General features: G+C 35.7%; 1 protein-coding gene across 1 annotated transcript in view; it reads right to left on the bottom strand.

The window, feature by feature from the left end:
• The window catches only part of AP3B1 (adaptor related protein complex 3 subunit beta 1), a 254,416-nt gene that overhangs the window by 32,060 nt on the left and 202,980 nt on the right, over positions 1–19,376 (bottom strand). Inside the window, exon 23 of the mRNA XM_054578514.1 lies at positions 2,305–2,536. Within this exon, the coding sequence (XP_054434489.1) occupies positions 2,305–2,536 (232 nt within the window). The remainder of the gene's footprint in view (positions 1–2,304; positions 2,537–19,376) is intronic.

Consider the following 19,376-nt stretch of genomic DNA (forward strand, 5'->3'; position numbering starts at 1 on the left):
ACTGAACAGCCTAAGGCGTGTGTGTGTGTGTGTGTGTGTGTGTGTGTGTGTGTGTTTTACATCTCTTATATACTGGTCTCTGTGGGGAAAATGTCATGTGATTCCTAATACTCTTGCAAGGAATTCAGCTTCACACTAAAGGCATGGAAAAAAACAGGAAAAAAAAGCCATCAAATATTTTAGACAAAAAGATTGGTGACAAATAAGAAATCTGCTAAACTCATTAACATATGCACATGTGCTTACTAAATAAAAACAATTATCTTACCTCCCTTATTTCACAAAATATGAACATACAGTACTTGTTCTATGTTGCAGTTTTAGGATGTTTTTGGAGGAGTAATTAACATATACTCTGTAACTCTACTGTAATTTATTGATGAAAGAGGCTAGGTGGTGGTATATACAAATACCTACTAATGGGCAAGAACTCTGTATTTTGAGTATATTCAATAAATGGCAGTGAAATGAATGAAACATTATAGTCCTAAAATTTTGCCTAAAATAACAAAAGCTTACTACTGGTACTGAGACGCTGGTATAAATTCATACCTTCTTTCTGTGTTAGGACCATACTATGAAATTTATTATTATTTACTTCTTCTATTCTACACAGGCCAGCAAAAGTTCAGGTCATTGACTCATTATGCCAGCTCAAAGAAATGTTAATACTGTTCTAGTGTTTTAACCTTTGGATAACATTTTCAACCTTCAGACAATTCATATATCAACTGCTTGACACTTCTTAATTTTTTAACTAGGTGAAAAAGGATGAATTTTAAGCAATCAAAAAAAGAACACAAATTGCTACAGTCACAAAGTAATTTAAAATATATTATTAATATATTTATACATTAACTTTGTAAAATAAAAAAAGGATGTTCTATATTCTTTAAATGCTGTCTTAATTCCCAAATTATTTTTTAAATAAAGTGTAACAAGTGGGTTCTGAAATCACCTTACTTTATCTCTACTTTACTTTGGTTACTTATAAAAATCTAGCATATTCCATCTATTAGTAAAAATATAAGATAAAGAATGATTTCTTTACTGAATGACTCATGAAAACTAAACTTGTGTAAGAGGATTCAACAATGTCGATGAGCTAAAGTGAACAGAAATAGAATAGTTATGTGAAACAGTGAAAAAAGAAGGCACAGTCCTGATCAAAAGCCTTTGTTCAACTTAAGTATTATAGAAAGGAACTATTTGGAACTTTCTGATTATAATATTTCACAGATTCAGTGACAGAAACATTACATTACTTGTTTTTCAATCCTCAACTGAAGCTATATATTTTTTTCATTGCTTTGAGAGAGAGAGGGGAAGGAAGAGGGAAAGAAAGCAAGAGAAACGTCGATGTGAGAAACATCGATCGGTTGTCTCCCATATGCGCCTGGAACAGGGACAGAACCCGCGACCTAGGTATGTGCACTGACTGGGAATCAATTCCACGACCTCTCAGTTATGGGATGACGCTCCATCCAAATGAGCCACCTGGCCAGGGCTTTATATTACTTTTAATTGAGATTTTGCCTGAAGCTTCTCCCAACAAAACTTTAGGGCTGTGTCCACTTACACAAAACAGAAATACAGACATTCTACTTAGCATCCTGTTCTAAACTCTAAAATTGTGTAAGTAAGACACACCGTTACAATACAATTTTTAAAAGGTACAGTTTTGGTACAATACTGGAAGGGAATGACAGCTTGATGAGACAGTCCATGTAACGGGCACTGAGGTACCTGGAAAGCACACGCTGCGTCTGAGGGCAGCCTGCTCAGCACCAGCTGGCGGTGCTGCATGTGGGAATAAGGACCCAGGACTGCCATATCTTGTGTTTTATTCCAAGAAAAAGGAAATTCCTGGGTATTTGTGGAAAGGAAAATAATAGTATACAGCCTTTCATTCGTCAATCCCTTCACTTTTCAATTTATGGAATATTAAAGGAAACAGGGAAGGGGAGAAATGGCAGGTACTGTATTCAAAAAGACATGCTAAATCATGCAGGAATGGAACTGAGGCAGAGAGGCATGGGGAAGGTGAGGCAGACAGGCAAAACAGGAGGCAATTTTGACTCTTCAGCCCCATCCTTTCGTGATTATTGGTATTAGCCTTGCTGGCATTTGATTCCTAAGGGCAAAAATATGTTTTTATTTTGTACGATAAATTCAGTTTAAAAAGGGAAAACAAACAAACTGAGTATATTAATAGTCAATACAATAAGATGTATTCTACTCTACTTTTTAAATGAACACATTTAATTACTGAATACAGTTAAAGTTTTAAATGAGAATATTTACCTATTGGATTAAAAACATGCACTTCCATGCCTATGGGAAGTTTTTTTCCTCCAATGTGGATATTTTCAATCTTTCGATCTGTAGTATTATTCAATGTTATTTGTACAGAGACCATCTTAGCACCAAAAATGCAAGGCTGTCTTGAAAAGGAATGATGGGCAGCTAGTCCTCTCCCACTCATCCGATGGAGCAGCACATAAGTTTTCATTGGTACAGAGACAGGAGTGCTGACCTATTGCATATGTAAAAGAAGAAAGATGAATTAGTAAATATAATTCATACTTCTCTTAAAAATATGTAAAAATTTATGACAATAACTCTTGCTTTTCCTAAAGTGTTACATAAACCACAATAACATACATTAGTAGGACCTCATGCACATAAATATTAAGTAAGAAATAATATTAAAATGTAAATACCTTCAAAACAGTATTAATTTTTCTGTATGGTGCCAGCATATATTAAAATATTTTGAAAATATATGTCTAGTAAGACATATGTTGATGTATAAATATATATGTCTAGTAATATATTTAATTACATACTCAATATATTCAGATTTTTTAGTTTATAAATTTTCTTGTAAATTTTTTCTAGGTATACTATATTTGGATGTCTTGCTAATTTTATTAGTTTTAACAATTTCTCAGTTGATTTTCTCAGCCTTTTGAACTGTAAGATAGTCTTATCTGCCAATGATGAACATCTTGTACCTTCATTTCCAATTGTGATTCCTTGAACTTTTTTCACCTTGAATTTCTTTCACTGTAAACTGAAGACTACGACTTCCTTTAAGGTGGTTTCTTCCTTTGCTTTAATGATGAAAAAGATCTCCCATACTCTGAACTCAGATAACTTCGTCACTTACATTTTCTTCAGTGGCTTTCATGGTTCCATTTTTAAAGTTCATGTGAAGCTGACAGACGTCTATTTACTCCATATTTAAGTATTCTTCGCTAAATACTTAACCATAGCCTACATATGATTTAATGTTAGTCTTTCCTCAATGTTTTTTTTCCTTTTGCTAGATCCTCTTTTATTTTTTAAATATTTTAATTGTATTCCATTACCATTTATCTACCTCATTCCCCCTCCCCTCTGCAATCATCACACTGTTGTCCATGTCCATGAGTCCTTTTTTCTTTTTGCTCAATCTCTCCACCTACTAACCCCCTCACCAAGAGCTGTCAGCCTGCTCTCTATCTGTGAGTCTGTCTCTATTTTGTTTGTTAGTTGAATCTATAGATACAACACAATTTCTATCAAGATACCAATGATGTATTTTACAGAACTAGAGCAAATATTTGAAAAATTTATATGGAACCACAAAAGGCCCCAAATAGCAATACCAATCTTGAGAAAAAAAGAACAAAGTTGGAGGAATTATATGACTTAATTATCAAACTGTTCTATGAGGCCACAATAATCAAGACAGCATGGTACTGGAATAAAAACAGATACATAGATTAATGGAACAGAAGAGAGAGCCCAGAAATAAACCTACACTTTTATAGTCAATATTTCACAGAAGAAGCAAACACATACAATGGATTAAAGATAGTTTATTCAAAAACAAGAAATAGTTTTTCTTGTGTGTTGGAAAAATTGGACAGGGATGTGCAGAAAAAGTAAAACTAGACCACCTTCTTATGCCACACACAAGAATAAATTCAAAATGGATTAAAGACTTAAATGTTAGACCCAAAAACCATAAAAATCATAGACAAAAACATAAGCAGCAGAATCTTGGACATGCTCATAGCAATATTCTAATGGATATATTCCCCCAAGAAACGGATACAAAACAAAAAATAAAAAATTTGTACTATGTCAAACTAAAAAGTTTTTGCACAGCAAAGGAAACAACAAAATAAAAAGATAACGCACAGAACGGGAGAACATAATCTCCGATAAACCTGATAAGGGGTTAATATCTGAAATTTATAAAGAACTCATACAACTCAATACCAAAAGAAAATCCAATTTAAAATGTACAGAGGACCTGAACAGACACTTCTCCACAGAGGACATACAGATGGCGAATAGACATATGAAAAGATGCTCAATGTCACTAATCATCAGAGAAATGCAAATTAAAACCACAATGAAGTATCACCTCACACCTGTCAGAATGGCTATCATCAATAAATCAACAAACAACAGGTGCTGGCGAGGATGTGGAGGAAGGGGAACTCTTTTTGCATTGTGGGTAGGAATGCAGATTGGTGCAGCCAGTGTGGAAAGCAGTATGGAGATACCTCAAAAAATTAAAAATGGAACTGTCTTGTGAATCGGCAACTTCATTTCTGGGACTTTATCCAAAGGAATCCAAAACAGTACTTTGAAAGAACGTAAGCACCCCTGTGCTCATTGCAGTGTTATTTACAATCGCCAAGATATGGAAACAGCCCAAGTGTCCATCAGTAGGTGAGTGGATAAAACAGCGATGGGACATTTACACAATGAAAAACTACTCAGTCATAGAAAAGAAAATTTTACCCTTTGCGACAGCATAGGTGGACCCAGAGAACATTATGGTAAGTGAAATAAGCCAGTAAGAGAAAGACAAATACAATATGATTTCACTAATATGTGGAATCTAATGAATAAATTGCCTCAATGATCTTTAAGTAGAAACATTCTAATTATTTATGTACTTGGAGACATTTTTGGGTCTTGATTGAACAGTTAATACAATACCACATTGTTCTATTTCTTATAGCCCTACAATATGATTAAATTACCTGGCAAAACAAAACCTCCCTCACTCCTCCTCTTCCCCAGTATTTTCTTGTCTAATCATGTTTACCCTTCCATTGAACTTTAGACTCTTTTAGTTAAATTCTCCTCTCAATTCTGAACAACATCAGAGGCAGCATGTTAAATGAAGAGACAGTACATTCTAAAATCATGTCCCGGTCATCTTTCCAAGCAAAGTCGAAGTATGGCATGTGGCCTGACCTGATATGGGCAAGCTTTTAAAAAATAATTAATTTGTAATTACAAAGGCATAATCAAGATTGTTTCCTAACAAGTGTGCTGTCACAAACTAGGTTTTCTATTATAACTGTGAAAGAATGTATAAATCCACTCAACATGTTCACTATGCCCCTGACACCTGATGACATTAAAACTTTAATAATTATTTAAAATTCATCAACAAAAATCCAAAAGTTAAATGTCATATATACAAAATGATAAAATGTCTTCAAAGCAGCATTAAAATATAGTATTCCTTTCCTAAAAACTCAACTTATAAGGGTGGACAATTTAAAATATAATAAATACTTAGGTAAATTTTAAACTTTGGCTATATAAAGTAATAGAGTAACTGGCCTATGACTTTTGCTTTGGTCTTTTGATGATTGTAACAACATTCTAGCATGTTAAGTTCCCAAAGCACTTTCACTTGGAAGCTTAGGTTCTTTTCCTTGTATAAAAATTATTTCCAAAGCTCTTCTGTTTCAATGCTCACACTAAATTCTATTTCCTTTACAAATTTGGGGGTGGGGTTTATTAGCACAACCCAAGACAACAATCCTTAGCAGGAAACATTCATTCAAAGATATAGTGGGCATCGTATAAATAAGCAAATGGACACAGAACATGTGTGTGAGTTTATACAAGCTTATATTTCCCATGTCACTGAGGCTATAACAATCAACTTTAAACACAAGGCTTTAACTGGATAACGGGATAACTATATCTTATGTTTATTCTCTCAATTAGATGATAAGCATATTGGAAACAGTAACCAAGTTTCAGAGACACAATTTTCATTATATCTTTAAGTACAGGTTGATGTAGCCACTCATGGGAATGGAAAAGTACAGTATAGGGATTATAGTCAGTGACATTGTAATAATTATGCGTGGTGTTAGATGGGTACGAGACTTATTGGGGGCATTACTTTGTAAGTTATATAAGTGCCTAATCACTCTGTTGCACACCTGAAATTAATATAATATTGGATGCTAACACTAACTGAAAAATAAAAATAATAAAAAAGTGAAAAAAACTCATGACAGCTTGGGCTACATGTAATACGGGGCTACCTGTAATACGGGGAAATAAAATTAAAACCTGGAGTGAGGCAAGCGAAGAGTGGAATCAGAAAAGCGGACAGAAGCTGGGGCGTGGCTTACAAGCAGCCAGGAACTGGCAACCCAGATACCACACGCGGCACTTAGAAGGTATGCCACACCATCTTAGTTGGTTTACGGAGTCTCTCTCTCAATCTAACCCAGGAACACATGGCCTAAATATTTGTTTTTTTCTACCTTGTCTCAAAAGTCTGCACCTTTACTATAATAGTTAAAAAGATGTATGTGCAAAGTAAGGCAAACAGTATGACTCTCTTTACTCACTTTTCCACACTCAACCAAGTTCAAGAAACACCCTCTAATGAATTTAACATCTAAAAACGTCCTCCCTGACAATTCTGTAAGGCTACTTGTGATAATACAGAGTTTTATGTTCTCTTCTACAATAAACAGCATCATACACGGCACTTTGTGGTAGTAACATACACTTTTTTATTTTAACTACAAAAAAGGGCTAACTGAAAATGTTTGATTGCTCTGTATAAAACCTGTTTTCTAAGCTCATACAAGTCATGTTAAGTCATCCTCATCTAATGTCTAGATCAACTACAGGTGATCTAGATATATTGTTCAATAAAATGAGTAGGTTCCATTAATCCTTCAATAATTAAATGTAATACAATTAGTTCCCGACAGACAAGCATGATTTTAGTTTACTATTTTGTACAACTAATTAGATCCCTATATTTCAGAAACATATATATGATCTGTGGATGCTTATATTCTACGATGCTAAACATTGTGAATAGCTTTTCTGACTTTACATTTTATAAATATCAATAATTTCCTTAAATGTAAAAAAAAGTTAATTACAGAATGGCCTAGACTTGGGTTGTGAAAATGAGGCTTTAAGAAAAAAAGCTGATATTTAACAGGTCTGAATGGAACAGATCATCTTGGGCAGGGGCCAGCAAATATAGCCCGCATGCCAAATATGGCCTGCTACCTGTTTCATAAAGTTTTATTGGAACACAGCCATACTTATTCATTTACATACTGTTGATGGTTCCTCTCCAATGGTAGAGCCGAGTAGTTGCTAAGCCTAACATATTTACTATCTGGACCTTTACAAGAAAAGCATACTTCTTTCTCCTCTCCCCTTCCCCTATTTCCGGGGAACAGTTCTCCATAGGTCTCTTATGCTTCTGCATGATTTCTGAGCAAAGGCATTAACAACTTTGTTCTTGAAAAATTTTTCAAGGATGTTTGCATAGCAAACAGCTTTTGGAAACAGGTAAATGCCTCCCTCTGTGGCAAAAGTCAGACAGGTTTGCCAACAGCCCCTTATGAAAGATGGGGATCTTCTATACTCCGGTTCTTCTCTATGTGTAAGGCAACATACTGCATGTGCAGTCACATCTGGCATTCACTGTGTCACCTTGTGGGAACTGGAACTCAGAGGAGCAGTACAAATGATGTTGTTCTGCCATAATAGGCCACTACATTGCTGTGAGCAATCAGCTGTTCTTTGCCTTGTGTTTTCTACAGGTGTCCATGAAACTGTCTCAGGCTAACATGTTATCTTGCAAGTAGGTAACATCTCATACCCTTCACAGTTCTTAGTGCCTCCTCTCACCCCTTTTTTGGTCACTCAACAATTTCTAGATCCACTTACTCCAAATAACTAAATTAACCCATAGTAGGACTATCATATAGTTTGTGTAGTGGAACCTGACTGAGGGTGTAAATTAAGTTTACAAACTTAAATTCCAGCTTACATTCAACAGTTGCCTTTTTGAAATCTATAGAATGGTACCATAAGAGCTAGTTGCTATACGTAAGAGACTACTTTACATGGTAGAAACGACTTTTTCCTTTTGACTTTCCTTTATGAAATTCCATGTTATGATCGGGTTGTTTCTACTGGCTTCAAAAGTATCACAAGTTCTTAGACACTGAAGAAGAAGAAGAAGACAGTGTTTCAGAGTTGCTTTTATCTGGTTCAAGACTAAATGTTGGGCTTTTGAGACAGCTTTCTTCCCTGTGCTTTGCCCTGTAGTGGTTATGCACGCGGCTGTTTGCTCTCCACACCCTGCCACCATCTAAGAACCTTGCCACATTCAATTCTTGATTAAGCCGGCATGTTATTATCATGCCACCACATGACTTGGCCACCATTAATTTGTTCAAAAATAGACGTGGTCCAATGAGTCTCTCTCTGAGGATTTATGGATTTGAGACCTGGGAAGTCAAGCCAGTCTCTCTCAAGTGGCTAAAATTCTGCAATTTAAAACTCTAATGTCTGTGGCCATAGTCCTACCATATTGTTCAGTTAAAAGTAAAGCAAATTGCAAAGAAAAACCCAGAAGAGACAGAGTCCTGCTGGTATCTTTGATTTGTATATGGGATATTCTTGAAGCTGACATATTCCAACCCTTTCTGAAGCTTGATTTTCTGTGAAATATTCTATCTAGCATTCCTTCCAGTAGTCCCCCCTCCACCCTGCCTTTTTTGCTTAAGCTAGTTCAAACCAGGTTTCTGTCATTTAACTTCCCCATCAAACTACTGATCAGGATTAGCCACATTTCAAGACACTAATTGGGAGAGCAGGAAATGAAAGTACACTGAGAGAACATGTTCTCTTGTCCCTTTTCCTAGAGCTCTGGTAGATATGAAATAGTGAGATCAGAGACTCAGGTATGGCCTCTGACTAGGTTGTACCATATGAATTTATCAATTCTATAAGTCAAAACCATTGAATTAGCAATTCATATGGTTCAACCTAAGAGATTGTTTTGGCTCAAGGTTCTGTAGACCCACCTCCTATAGCAGTGATTTTCAACGTTTTTCTTCTCTTGGTGTACACAAACTAATTACTAAAATTGTGCTGCACATCAAATAACATATTTTTTGCTGATCTGACAAAAAATAAGCATAATTTTGATTCATTCACACTGGACAGCTCTTGCTGTGTTGGCTGTTGTTTTCTTAATTTGACAATCTAAGGGAAAAGAGGTCGGTGCCCTGACTAAATTGTCAGGTATTACATGTTTTAAACATTCTTGTGGCACATCAGTTGAAAATCGCTATTCTATAGGAAAGAGGGGTCCTTGACATGACCATCCTAACTCACTGGATTTCTACATGAGGGTTAGAGAGCAAAGCCCCTGCTCATAATAAAGTACCACTCTGCCTTTCTTTGTTCTCTGACTCTGTGTCTCCCATGGGCATCTTAGAGGGACTTCTGGAACTCCCAGTCCTATAAGATCACCACTGTTTCAAACACAAAGTCATTGCTATTCATTAATTTACTAATTCACTCTTTCAACTAACATGTATCGTTGATGCATCGTAGTGGTGCCAACCACTGTACTAAGGACCATGCTACAAAGACAGAGTATCCTACTCCTCAAGGAGTTTATTGTTTAGCTGGGGAGAACTAAGTAATTCAACCAGTGTGATAAATGCCATGACACAGACAGGCTTAGTAAACTAACAGAACACAAAACAAGAGATCAGGCAAGGGATCCACTGTTATTTAAATGAATTTATTAAGTAAAATCTGACCATTTCTCATTGCCTCTACTGTTAAAATCCTAGTCTGAACCACCATCATCTCACATGTAGATTATTCCAATAGTCTGCCACCTGGTTGCCTTGCTTCTTCTCCTGCACCCTATTCAGCAAAGATTGAAAATAGTAGCAAGGATGAATTTGTTAAAATGAAGTTACATCACGTCTCTGCTCTGTTCTACACCTCCAAGAGCTCCCAATTTCATTGACAGTAAAAGCCAAAAACCCTTACAAAGGCCCCTAAGGCCTCAGATGGCCTGGTCCCTTCTTATGTTTCTTTAACCTCCTTTCCTACTATTCTTGAACTCATGACTCACTCCACTGCAGCCAACTGACTTCCTTGTACACACCAGTAATGCACCTACCACAGGACCTTGGCATAGGCCCCCTCTTCCTGGTGTGGTGTGTTCTCCCAGGTCTGATATATCTCTGCTCAAATGTCACCTTCTCAATGAGGCCTAACCCACTGCATATCTTCCTTCTGATTTCCTTTTTTTTGTGTTTTCATAGTCACTTAGTACATTTTCTAACACAATAGATATGTGTGCGTGCATGCGTGTGTGTATATAATTTTCTTATTTATTAGGTTCATCTGTTTCCCCATTTACTCTCCATTTTTATGTTCAATGTATAAAACATAATTTCATCCATTTTCAGTGCTCAAAGCATAAATTTACCATTTTAAATGATTATAGAAATTTACAAATACAGACCTCTAGTGTTGGTCATAACTATACTTTATTAGATGCTGAGTGCTCAATTATAAAAATTTCTACAAATATTACAGTCTTACAGAGCATACTGTGGTGATAGAGTGGAAATTATCAATAATAATATTTATTGGTTTTAGGACATAACGATTAGAAATTTTCTATCACATATAATTGCAAAAAAAAAAAAGAACAAATACTCTATTTCTTAAAGGCCCACACAAAGAAAAACATTAACTAGAAGGACTTCTATGATACAAACACTAATTCTCAAAACAGCTATCTTTAGGTAACAGCATTATTTCCCATTAAATATTAAAACTTGCATAAATAGGATAGTAGGAAAGACAGTATTTGAATTTATTGGTTTTGATTTATTTAACTGCTAATGCTCAAAGAATTAAAAATCTAGCTGCATTATAAGCAAATGATATGGGCTATCCTCACTATGATTCTTGAGGAGGTAATTAGTTCAGTAACTGTAATAACTCTAAAATAAAAAGCCTCCTTCTGGACTTAACTGAACAAAAAGCATTAAGTAACAATGAGCTAACCCTCTGCAAATCTTTACACAGCATATGTTTAAATAATAAAAGTCGTTTGTGTACCTTTAGATGGTTTATGAAAATAACCAATCAATTCTGCAGACACAACATTATTTCTAAAGGAAATCTATGTGACTCATGATGCCTGTAGATACACAGAGACAAACCACACATATTTTATCAGTTTATTACAGTAAGCAAATAAGCGTGGAATGAGAGTGCACATAACTGTCTACTTAGCGCTTACTGAAACATTTATAAGAGCTGTTATCTCCCTAATAACAGACAGACAGCGTGCAATTTTAGAGAGGAGAAAAGCTTCATATTTTTTAACACTTCACTAAAAAGTAACTGAAGAGTGTAAAATGAAAAATACTCTGTGCAGTTAGCTGGTAATGGACCATATTATCAACTCAAGTTAGATTTACAGGATACAAACTAGTCACTAATAGTTATTTTATGACATAGCATGTCTGCTTTTTTGAGATTATTAAGATTAAAGTTGTAAAACTTCTTTTGAACATAGCTGTTCAAAATGATTGAATTATAAAATTTAAATGAGAATTGAAAAATAAAACATAGAATAGCAAGTAGGTGCCTAAGAATAAACCTTGTTCAACATCTGCATCACTATTTCAAAGCTGACATATACATGTAAAGCTTTATGAAAACAATGTTTTCCAGCCTTTTATGCTTTAATCCACAGTTAGTCACTTAATCATTTTTAAGCATTATCGATCTATTCTGCTTTTGGACTTCAAAAATATGAAGATCTGCAGTACATAAAATGCTGCCTTTGTACCTAGTTTTGTTTGGCTTATTTTACAGCATATCTATTTAGGTTTGTGATTTATAAAAATGACCAGGAAAAAAGTAGTTATAAACAGAGATACAGTTTCATCTTTAAAACTAGTATTTTTTAAAAACCAAATGTATGCCTCAACTGGTCGAGTTGCAATGCAGAAAAGCACAGTATCATCTTATTTACCCAGTAAACTATAGACAGTGAGTCTATTTTACCTTTAATCCATAGTATTGGCCTAGTACTTAGTACAGGATTAAAAAAATCAAAGAGCAAATGTGCTTAACTCTTAGCTGTAACTATAGATAGACTCAAAGAAATATACTTAATCTTCCATCAAACATTACTTCAAATGGTTTACAATCCTAAGATAACGCCCTCCTTATGCAGAGGTTGGTAAAGTAGGCTTACAGTTGTGAAATAAATAATAAAAGAATTAATAAAAGAATAAACTCTATTTCGTGTACTCACAACTGTCAACCTCCTTTTGTGCATCCCATATATATAAATTTAGGTATTGTAGGAAATAATTGTGCTCATTCCTCATATTTTATTTTAGTAATCAGTATACATTCTGAAAAACATGAAACTTTTTTACCTCTTATTTTGGTAATAGTCAATATATATTATAAAAGCTTATTTTCAGGAAGAACTGACTATATCATCAACTGCCACTTAATGAGTATTTAACTTCCTGGGTGGTATTAGGCAGGTGCCAGGAAACTACCCCTGTGGGGCAAATTTCATCCACTGCCTGTTACTATAAAGCCTGTGAGCTAAGAATGGCTTTTATATTTTTAAATGATTGGAAAAAATCAAAAGAAAAATAACATTTTGTGACACTAAAATTATATTAAATTCCAATTTCAATGTCCATAAACAAAGTTTTATTGGAAAACAGCCATGTTCATTCATTTATACATTGTCTATGACTTGGTATTACAATGGCAGAGCTGAGTGGGTCAGGCCTGCAAAGCTGAAAGTATTTATCTGGCCTTTTACAAAATTTACTGACCCACTGGCACAAGCTGTATTCAATTTACACTGGCACTGAGATGCAGAGGAAGTTACTTTATAATAATAGCCTACTTTCCCTCCTTCCCAAATGTAAACCTGTAAACCTCAATGTCAATCATTTAATGTTTTTTATAAATCTGAAATCTGAAATGATGCATAACATACTGTTATTTACCACTTCCATGAACAAACAGGTTCCAGAAACAAGGATACGGATGTTATACTACTCTTTTAAATAGTTTTTTTTTGACTTTGGTTTTAAGGTTACTAATATAAATAAAACTAAGTCTGGTTCTCAAAGTGCTTAGCAGAAAAGTTCCAATAATTGGTTATAACAAAGTTCATTAGAACCAGAACATTTTACATAAGCACAAAACAATCACGTGTTGTTATTTGCTAGGTGTGATAATCCCTCTTTTATTGACAGTATCAATGACAAAAGAAAAAAAAGAAAATTGATGTCCTCTTCCACTGCAACCAAGCTCAGAACCCTGTTATTAGCTTTGACATCTTCGTTTCCCTCCAACAATTAGTTGACAAGTTTGATGTCTCTTGTATTCATTTCCTTCTGTCCATCTACCACTGGTCTAAGCTGGTTCAGGTCATCACTGACATTTAAAACATTTAAAATGCTTTTTTTCCCCTTTCAAACTGCAAAAGTAGTGCACGTTTATTGAAAATTATTTCAGACTTCATGGAAATATAAGTAAAACCCTCTCTGGTTTAACCATAGTTGGCAATTTTGTGTCCCTCCCAATCTTTCGCTCCCCTCTTCTATTTGCTCAAATTGATCTCCGTCTTTAGACTCCTTACACATCATCTGTACCACTGAGACCCCTGTAAAAAGAATTCTTTTTAAGTGCACCTCCCTTACATGCTCAGCGAGATGTGGTGGAGAGTACTTGGCTTTGAGGCCAGACAGACCTGAGCTGAAACTCTGGCTCTGCAGCTTATTGACCCTATAATACCAGAGAAATTGCTCGCTCTCTAGGGACTTCGGTTTTCACATCTGTGTAATGGGAAAACTATCATCTGTCGTTCAGGGTTGTTGTAAATCTAGCCTACACATAAAAAGAAAATTTGGAGGAAAATAGTGCCTGAGGAACACGATAGGCACAAGTGAGGGAGTAAAATAAGATTTCAGAGTTAAAAAAAAAAAAAGGAGTATGTGGCTAAATTCAGTACAGGTGAAAGTTATTAAAACTAAACAGATCAGGAGGCTGTGAGGTAACATATTACACAAACTGTTAGTATGACTGAGCTCTCCCAGGTTGATGGTGGGCTCGGGAGATGATGTGTAAGATGCCAAGGTCTTCACTGAACATGGGTAAGAGATTAAGAGATCCCAAGGCACGAGCGACAAGGAAGGGAAAGGATAAACAGTAAGATGGGATGGGCCTCATAAAAAGAAGTAAAATGATAAAAAGGGAATGGCCTGGATGCAACAGCTGGGAGCGTCATATCACACTCCTGCTGGTAATAATGATTTCATCCAGGACAGAATTATGGAGCACTCTGAGTCAGGGAGGTCATGCTGAGAATATTTCCTATAGGACAAGCAAGATCCAAGTGGAGAAAAGCTAGGCTATGTACGGTACTTAATAAAAAGCATGCAAGGGAGGGAAATTGTTAGCTGTTCCACATATTTTCCATATGCAACTACGGCATCTAAGAATTGGCCATGCTGCTTGTATTTAAAGGACTGTGTCAGGAGACAGAGGGATATGGATCTCATCTGGGTGAAGTCCTCGAGGAAGGAAAAAAAGTATGCCTTGGTTGATGTGCAAACTGGAAAGGCAGTTTTATTAAAGCTACCTTAATTTTAAAGAACGGGTCTCTCTAGGGATGTTTTCTTTGAATCTGACGGAGGGGAAGAGGATCCTTATACATCACAGATGCCAATCAGAGGTGCCACTGTTGCTGAGGAACTCCTAAAGTTGGAAGAGGATGGGGAAATAAGTCCTTCCAGACCAGAAGCACACGTGCACATGTGCATACACACATGTATATTTACTTCTGTCTGATTTGTGAATAAACATTTTAAATTCTTTGGTGAGAAGGTAGGAATGGGGAGACAGGGGAGGCACGTGATTTGCTGCCCAGGAACCTTAGTCTTTGGAGTCCGTAGCTGTGGGAGCGAAGCCCTCTGATGACCCAGCTTTCTTCTCATTAAGTCTCCTGACTATGAATTTTTCTGAATAAGTGCCGGGATCAGGGCCTAGATGCTCATACCTTGGCACTGGCCTATTTATTCTCTGGCTGTATTTTTTTTTTTTTAAACACATTTGGGGCATTTTTCTTTAGAAGCAAGAAAGGCTATGACTTCCTTCTTGTCAGTCATGGTTGGCATTGGTAAGAAAGAAAACACTGAATTTTAAGTTAAAAGACATTCAAGTTATTTGATGAGAAGAAAACTATTTAACTTCTCTAGGCTTGAATCTGTAAAAGAAAGGGTAACACTACCTAATTCATAGGATTGTTTGATAAGGATTTAGTGAGATACTGCATATGACAGTGTTTTGCTGATGAAAATACTCTTCTTTCATCATAATCAAAGACAACATTTATTAGCATAAGGGTAAAAACAGTGGCAGAATTAAGACTGGATTTAATATTTTTAAGCATCATTTCTGTCAAGCAGTAAGCTATGATTCCTTTTTCAATAAACACAAAATGTTCCTATAATAAAGGAAAATAAAGGTCAGTAATGCAAGCAAGTGGAGAGATTTTTTTTCCTCGCCTTCAGAGAACTCAACAGGAAGTGGGAAGAACCAGCATTCATTATTTCTTTTTAAAGATTAATGTTAATTGGAAAACGTTTTTGAATATGGTCTTAATTATGAATCAGCATCCTCAGCCAACATAACTTTCAAAAGCAAACCAATGAAAGGGAATTAGCATCGTCTTTACAATATCGGTATTTAATAAGCTAGATATCTGAAAGTGGATTTCAAATGATAATTTCATAAGTAAACATCATAAAACAAAGAAATCTCACAAAAAGTCTGAATGCCATAACATCATAGGATGACTGCAATACTGCGATATTTTGTATTTCTTTACTTCATCAGGATTACGGTGCTAATAAAACCTCTACTATCTACTCATCTATCTTTAATACTAAAATTACAGAATCCCATTTTTATACTTATCATAAGAGATTAACTGTTGAAAAGAGCAATGAATATCACTAACAATTTTTTTAAAAGAAAAATATCACTGAAAAAAATAGTGAATGTAACCTGAGGGAACGGGATGGGGAACCAGACCCACATGTCAAGAGACCTGGGGTATAGTTTCAACTCAGCCAGACGTTAGTAGTGAGGTCTCAGCTAAATCACAGCCTCACTTAACTTCTGTTTTTCTCTTCTGTAAAATGGGGCTAATTATACATATCCTGTCTCTCTCACTGAGTTGTGAAATTGATTTTTAAGCTGTTCAATAGAAGGCATTATTGGGATTATTAGTAAATTGAGTTTTCAGTCAACGTTAAAACACCAATCTGTCAGATAACATAAGGTCATGAGGTTAAAAGTACTTATCAAAAAGCTGAATCACCATTGGAGAAGGGCTTTTAAAAACAATATTGCTGTATTTATTGATAGTAACATCCAAAGGCCTTTAAAAAAGTAATACCTTCCCCCATGTCCTTTCCCCCCTCTCTTAGTTGTGGGTGAGCAGGACTGTTCTCTAAAAGGTTTCTAAATGATGTTGATGTTACAAAATATAGTATCACCATTTAACAGCCTTTTAAAGAGCAGTCCCTAGCATGGTCTTTGTTAACAACTGAGGGAGGAAGGGACTATTTTTTCAAAGGCTTTTAGAGGATGTTGTTAAAGAATATATAGTGACATCATTTAAAAGCCTTTTAAATAATAGTTCTCCTTCCCTCCCAATTGTAATGTCCTTGGCTTTCATTTATTTTGTACTATAAGCTGAAAATGGACATACCAACATATTATTGGTCATGGCACGCATTTGTTGGATGGAGAATGATGTATTGCTTTTTAAAAGGTCGGTGTCCAGAAATAAATCCAACTCTTCAAGAACACAGTACCATTTCTGTACAGGATATTGCCCACCCACCTGGTCATTTTGTTTGTTTACTGTAAGAGTTCACTGAAGAAGACATCACCCAAACAGAAAGGAGTCACAGCTAAGTCATTACCAGATTTCCTGGGGCATGAAGGTAGTCCTACCACCCAGTTTTACTTGAGTTAACTCTCCATCCAATTAATGGCAAAATCTAACACTCAGCTCCTCACCTGCTGTCTTTATTAAACTACTTCTGCCATGATTCCACTAATTTTAGACTTCACTCTGATAGGCGATAGCAGTGGGCACTTAGGGTTCCTCCTCATATTTAGCTCCCAGGGAAGTGAAAAATTAAGTATTTGGTTTAAAACCCAAAGTTGGACAGCCAGTAAACTTTGAGATAAGTTAGTTTATCTTTCACATAACATATACCTTCCCCTCCACAAAAAAGAATTCTTTCTAGGGATAGAATTATAGGGTGGGAAACAATTTTCCATCTTCTCTTGAGCAGGATCTTTTCAGAAAAGTGCCATTTCATTTTAAGAATGGGAATTCCTAGATCTATAAAACTTTAATGAAAAAATAAGCCTTTTAAAAAAATCTATTAGCACAGCCCTCCAAAGACACTGTATTTTAATTCTAAATTTTGTGTATCCTTTAGTTTTTGCCAATTTTGCACACAGGTCTCACTGGTTATTTCCATGATTTACTTAAATCATAATAAATCGTTATTTACTTACAATTTACTATAAGTCATATAACTTAGTTACATCTCAAATACTACCCGTAACACAATGCTCAAGACTCAGTCTGTTCATCCAGTTCTTTCTGACCCTCCTCAGCCCATAAGGGTATTAGTCACACTCTATTTTGACATTTCTTATAATTTAATTTTCATATTATTATTTAAACATGCATTCCATACTATTACTTAATTTTATTCGTGTAAGACATGTAAATAACAAAGTACTAAGCCTGGACAATAATTCCTTTGAGTGATTTTGCATGATTTTTCAAAAATATAATTAACTTTTGAATTCTCTGTTGCCTTAATAGCACGAGTTAGTTATTTGTGCCTATAATTATATTTCAGAGTACACAGGCATTTTTAAATATTTTAAAGCCTCTGCATAACAATTCAAGTCATTTGAGGTTTGTTTCCATCATCTACCAAGGTAAATCAGCGTTTCCCTGAAAAATGCTACTATAATTCTGATTCTAACAAATGTAAACTAATAAAATTTGAAATAAAAATTCTGCCTTAAAAAGTATAAAAATAGTATTAGGAATATGTATATAAAATTTAATTTAATATGATTGATCTGAAAACTTCAGCTGGCCAAAATCCCCACAGTGAGGCTCCACTGAATTCTAGGTATAGCGAGTGATCACCATGGTACAATCAACATCAAGATCAAAGAGTACATGGTTGTATGTGGTGCTGGGCTCTGGCTCTGCATCAGAACGACCTCCAGAGGCTTCCTGGCCCTACCCTTCCTGTCCTCTGCAATTTGGCAGGTGAGGTACGAGTATCTGAGTCATCTTTCTCTCCCCACAGGTTCTATAGAGGAGGTGGTACATGGAATCATGTTTCTCCCTCCACCCAAAATTATCCATGTGCTACTTCACAGAACCTATGTATAGGCAACAGTGCATAGCAAGGGGGCATTAACCAGCTGAGCTGAAGGTGGGGAAACTGTCCTGGATTATCTAGGGGAGCCAATGTAATTATATGACTCCCATAACTGAAAGAGCAAGGCAGGAGGGTCAGTGTCGGAGTGGTTGGCTCTGGTGTTGGGCGGGCACGAGCTGCGGAATGCGGCCAGCCTCTAGACGCTGGAAAAGAGAAGAAAAATGATTCTCCCACGGCACCGCCAGAAGGGAACATAGCCGTGCTGACATCATGATTTTAGCTCAGTGAAACCCAGTCTGGACTTCTGATCTCCTGTACTGTAAGGTAATAAATTTGCATTGTTATAAGCCCCATGTTTGTGGTAATGTGTTACAGCTGCAATAAGAACCTAATAAAGATAATTTGATGTCTCGTTGAAAACTACTGTTCTGAGTGCTTGCATTATAAAACCTATCTGTGGGTCTATGGTACAAATATTTGTATACATCTTTCAATGGCTGATCTGTGATCTGAGAGGCATCACATAGGCTTTCCCTATAGTATTTCCTCATTGGACTTAAGCTTCAACTAACATAGACACTAATGAATGTGAGTGGCTCTTAAACCATGGTAGTTATTTGTCAGAATCATTTAAAGGACTGGTTTTTAAAATTCCCCTCCATCAATACCCTGTCTAAATTTTTAATGGACACATTGAGTTGATTTTCATCCATT

This window comes from Pteronotus mesoamericanus, unplaced genomic scaffold (assembly GCF_021234165.1).
Source record: "Pteronotus mesoamericanus isolate MK-2021 breed Mesoamerican mustached bat unplaced genomic scaffold, CSHL_Meso_final contig_50, whole genome shotgun sequence".
Lineage (NCBI taxonomy): Eukaryota > Metazoa > Chordata > Mammalia > Chiroptera > Mormoopidae > Pteronotus > Pteronotus mesoamericanus.